General features: G+C 49.8%; 1 protein-coding gene across 1 annotated transcript; it reads right to left on the bottom strand.

The window, feature by feature from the left end:
- Positions 1–336: 336 nt before the first annotated feature.
- FAM212B (family with sequence similarity 212, member B) lies at positions 337–4,407 on the bottom strand. Its single transcript, XM_006865993.1, has 2 exons — positions 4,297–4,407; positions 337–1,179 (listed from the first exon to the last, which is right to left on the bottom strand). The coding sequence occupies exons 1-2, from the start codon at positions 4,405–4,407 to the stop codon at positions 337–339; spliced, it is 954 nt and encodes a 317-aa protein (XP_006866055.1).
- Between the last annotated feature and the right edge of the window lie 262 nt (positions 4,408–4,669).

Here is a 4,669-nt window from a genome sequence, read left to right as displayed (position 1 = left end):
GAGTATCACGGGGTAGGTTTCCTGGTCTCCTCCCCTGCCTTTCCCTGCTGTTACCTCCAGCCCCAAATGAGCACACACAAACACACAATCCATGAACTCTCACCTCACCCACCAGCCAGCTCCTTCTACATATCTTTCAACCTCAGGCTATCATCTCTGCATGAGACCTCCTGCTAAGAGACCAGGGGCCCACTTCTGCCCCTCTGGCTTCTTCCTTGGGGAAAAGAACTTGGAGTTGGGCTTTTGAAAGCCATACTTCACTCCTGGCCTCCTCCCTGGGAACCAAGCATCTTCACTTGGCTCTCTTGGATGCAGTCAATTTTCTGTCTCTAGGATTCAGACCCAAACAGCTGTGTTAATATCAAAGCCAGAGGGTGGGGGCTCCAGGGCCTTGGGGCAACTTGTGGCTGGAGTTTCCCCTTGTTTGCGCTCTCTGATGCCTGGGAAGGAGAAATGTCCAGAGCCCTTAGGATGACTCCGCTTCTTGACCTTCTGAGAGCGTCGGGCACGTGGTTCAGAGGCCATGGGCATCACCCAGCCAGGCTTCTCCTTCAGCAGCCGGTCGCGGTCAGGCCGCACACTACGTAAAAACTTCCTAAAGATGTTTGCTGTCAGGGCAAACCTGCGGCCCAGCTCCCGGAGTTGGCCCTTTCCTCCTTTGGGCTCCCCAGCTTCCCCAGTCTCTCCCTTCTCCCCACCCTTCTCCAGTTCTGGCAAGTCCAGCCAGTTGCCCACCAGGTCTGCAAAGACATTGTCCCCTAACACCAGAGGCTGTCGATTCCGGCCCCGGGACATCAGCGTGGAGGTCCAGTCATCTGGCTCCACGTGCTCTGACCCTTGCTGGGCAGAGCTTTGGTGCTCTGAGAGCTGTGTGCTGGGCAGGGGGGCCCTCTCCCTCCCACAGATCCTCCTATGGGGTGAAAACTTGATGCTGCTGTCAAGAAAAGGTTGATTGGAGGGGGAGCCAGCCAGAGGCCTGGCTGAGCCCCTGCCACCTTCCCACTGAGAAGGCTCAGGTTGTGTCCAGGGGTTTTCAGGGCAGCCTGGGACACGACTCCCTCCAGAGATCTCCAGCTGTTCTAATGCTGCTTGCACCTGCAGAAGCTTCAGTTCCTGCAGTGCCCCCATCATGCTGTTCATCTGGTCTTGCAAGCCATCACCCACTTCCTTCATGGACACCTACAGGGAAAAGAACAAGCACAGGGCCAGTGAGCCATGGGATGGGTAGAGTGGGATTGCCCCAAACATTCATCTCCAGACCAGACCAGTTTACGATGGTCCACGTCAGTCCAGTCCAGAGGAGATCAGTGCTTGGCTCGGTGAGGGGGACTTTGAACACTGATATGGCTGGATAAAGGAAATAACAATGTCAGCTAAGGAGCTAAAACAGGAAATATCCCAAGTGATTAATATATATGTTGTTGTTGCTGTTGTGAAGTGCTGTGGAGTCAGTTTCAAAAATACTCACCCTAGTTGGGGTTTCCAGGGTGAGTTTGAATTACCAACCTTGCAGTTAGCAGTCCAGTATTTATTCTATGTTGTTGTTAAGGGCTTTGGAATTGGGATTACGGGAGAAAAAAAAGTGTTCTTTTGTTAAGCAAGTTATCCTTGTATTTAAGCTTGAAATGTCTGAGCAGAATTAGACAATCAGTTAAAATCAGAACTGAGAAGTGTTGTTATTTAATGGCCTTGTTTTGTTGTAGCAATAAAATGACCAAGTGCAATGACTTAATTTAATAAAATTTTATTTTAGAAGTTGCTGCTATGAATATTTTTAACCATAAATTTTAGCCTGACTTGCCTTCAGTAAATATTATATAAAGCAGTTGGTGTTGTGGTATTCTATCTTTATAAAAAGAAGTATGGAGAATCCCAGAATAGTAAATTTCACTGACTTGTTTACAAGTCCTATAAAAATGCGTGCTTCTTTCTCAAAATGAAAATATTAATAACTGAGTTGTTGTTAAGTACTGTAGAGTCTGTTCTGACTCCTAGTCACCCTCTCTCTATAGGGTTTCTGAGGCTTTAAATCTTCATGGGAGCAGGAAGCCTCATCTTTCTCCTGTAGAACAACTGGTGGGCTCGCATCGTAGTCCTTATGGTTCATAGTGCAGTGATTATTGTATGGAGCCCCCGCGCTCCGTAAGTGCTGTTGAGTCGGCTCAAACTCACAGTGACCCTGTATAGGGTTTCCGAGGAACAGCTGGCGAGTTTGAACTGCTGACTTTGTGGTTTGAAGCCCAGGAGTCCAACTATGAAGTAGTGACTATTATTGTCCTCATTTTAAAGATTAGGAAACTGGAGCACACAAGTAACTTGCCCAAGGTTAGAGAGTTACAGGAGGTGCTGAGATCACTCTGAGGTATACACAGTAGTAGAGGCCATCCTTGATGCTAGCAGTAACCATTTGGGCACATTGACTACGTACCAGGAATTGTGTTAAGTGCTCTAGGCTCACCATCTCATTTTATCTTAATATCAACCCTTCGTGGTTGCTCTAGTCTTGTTGTAACAAATGAGTGAAGTCATTTATCTACGGTGGCACAGCTCACAGGACTCTCTCAGGCCAAAGTGTAGTCTAAATGATCGGATACTGTCTTAAGATGGCTGGTCAGTGAAGCTGGACTTTAAGGCTATCCTGTCTTCTCTGGGGCAGTGGACACAAGGGAAAAGGGACATTAGTGGAAAAGGAGGAGCTCAGATTTCCCAACAGACAGCCCAGTGCCTGGGATTTCCTTTAGGTGTTGTTAGCATCTGGCTGGTTAGGAGAGAGAGAAGGAGGCCTGTCTGCTGGTCCAGCTCTTTCCAGGCCAGCCTCTCCCTCCCAAACACCTGTCTTCTCTCAGCTGCTCTCAGACTTGGCTCCAACCTTCTTCCTGCCTTTTTGGCCCAATTGGCTCCGCTGCCTTGGCCAAGTCAGAGTAGGGAGCTGGAGGCCAGTTCTCCCAGCCCCTCTGTGGTGTCTAAGGCCTAAGTCCGAGGTGCCAGCTGGAAGACGCTGAAAGATTAACTTGGATGAAGGCTAAATTTGGGGGAGGGGAGACTATGTCTGATAACATTCACAAGGTCCCAGTCCCTGGGCCCAAGCTGCCTTGGTCCCCATCAGTTCCTGCTCAAGTTACCAACAGCAAACGTTGTGTGTGTGGAACATCTGTTACTTAAGCCCCCCCCCCCCAAGACCCACGGGATCATCTTACCTCACAGGCCTGTCCTAATGTACAGAACTAAGCCTGGAGGGTGGAGGGGTAGCGGACAGAAAGGGCAGGCAGGTGAGGTTCCACAGGGCTGGACTCACAGCTGACCCTCTCTGACTTCTGGGTCAGATCCTCTCCTGCCAATCCTGGGGTGGGATGGGGGAAGGGGAGCCAGTGGATGGGGGCTGACTGTCCCTGAGGTTGCCCACGATTGTCTACACTCTGTGTACCTTCCCCAGGACAGGACTAGAAGGGGCTGCAGACCCTTTGTTGTTGTTAAGTGCTGTTGAGTAGGTTCTGACTCATAATAAACCTATGCATAGTGCGTGAGCCTGTGCCAACCTCACAAACATTAAGTTTGAGTCCACTGCTGCTGCCGCTGCGCCAATTCATCTCATTGGGGTGAATTATATTTGTTGAACCTCCACTTTACCAAGCATGATATCCTTTTCCAAGGACTGGTCCCTTCTGATAATATGTCCGAAGTATGAGAGACCAAGTCTCACCATCCTGGTTTCTAAGGCGCATTCTGGCAGTACTTCTGACCAAATGGCTTGGGCAAGTGTGCTCATATGATGGCAACTGTGGCATGAGACACAGAGCCGGGGCCAGAGTAGCTTTGCCTGTCTATGGCCCCTTGCTTCCCGAGGCCCACACAGCTCAGTGACAGCTGAGAAGACCCCGAGCACAGTCAGAGTCTACACTACACCTCAACTCAAATGCATCGTTATACTCTCCTAGCAAACTGCTTCTCCCACATGTCCCTATTTCTGTACCTTCCCACTTTCCTCGTCACCCCAACTTGGAGCCTTAGACTCATTTTTGGCTTTTCTATTCAAACAACCCTGTTCCTGCACTCCCACCTCTCCCTACTCCCAGGGTTGGGAGGAGAAGATCTACACTGAAGTCTGAGAGGGTCAGCTCAGTCCTGTCCTGTAGAGCCTCACCCTTCTGCCCTTCCAGTCCCCAGCCCCTCCATCCTCCAGGTATAGCTCATAATCATGTGGAGTGTTGGAGTCTTCCTGTCTGCTTTCCATCCCCTGGAATGCTACAGAACCCCCTCCTAAGAGGCCTCCAATCATAAGTGTCTGATCAGTCTTACCCGGCACACACCTCTGATCATTATCACTGGTTGATCCGACGCCTCCAGTGGCTCCCCATTGCCCAAAGAATGAAATCTAAATGCCTTGGTCCTGTAGCCAAGCCCTTCCATGACACAATCTCACCTTTTCTAATTCCCTGGCCCGTGGCCCATACTCCTGTGGTACTGAGCATGCTCTTCCCTGTGGACCTGCCTACATCCCTTTACACACTCACTCAAGACAGTGATTGTGCCATCACTATGTGAAGACAGAGACTGAGACCTACACATCATGATGTTTCCTCAAAACCGACCTAGTACCTCACACTGGCTTCACCCATAAAACATCAAGTACCACTGAGTGCCCCAAATCATCCAGTAACTCACTCAAAAG

Source organism: Chrysochloris asiatica, unplaced genomic scaffold (assembly GCF_000296735.1).
Source record: "Chrysochloris asiatica unplaced genomic scaffold, ChrAsi1.0 scaffold00085, whole genome shotgun sequence".
Lineage (NCBI taxonomy): Eukaryota > Metazoa > Chordata > Mammalia > Afrosoricida > Chrysochloridae > Chrysochloris > Chrysochloris asiatica.
This window is presented reverse-complemented; position numbering and strand designations above follow the sequence as displayed.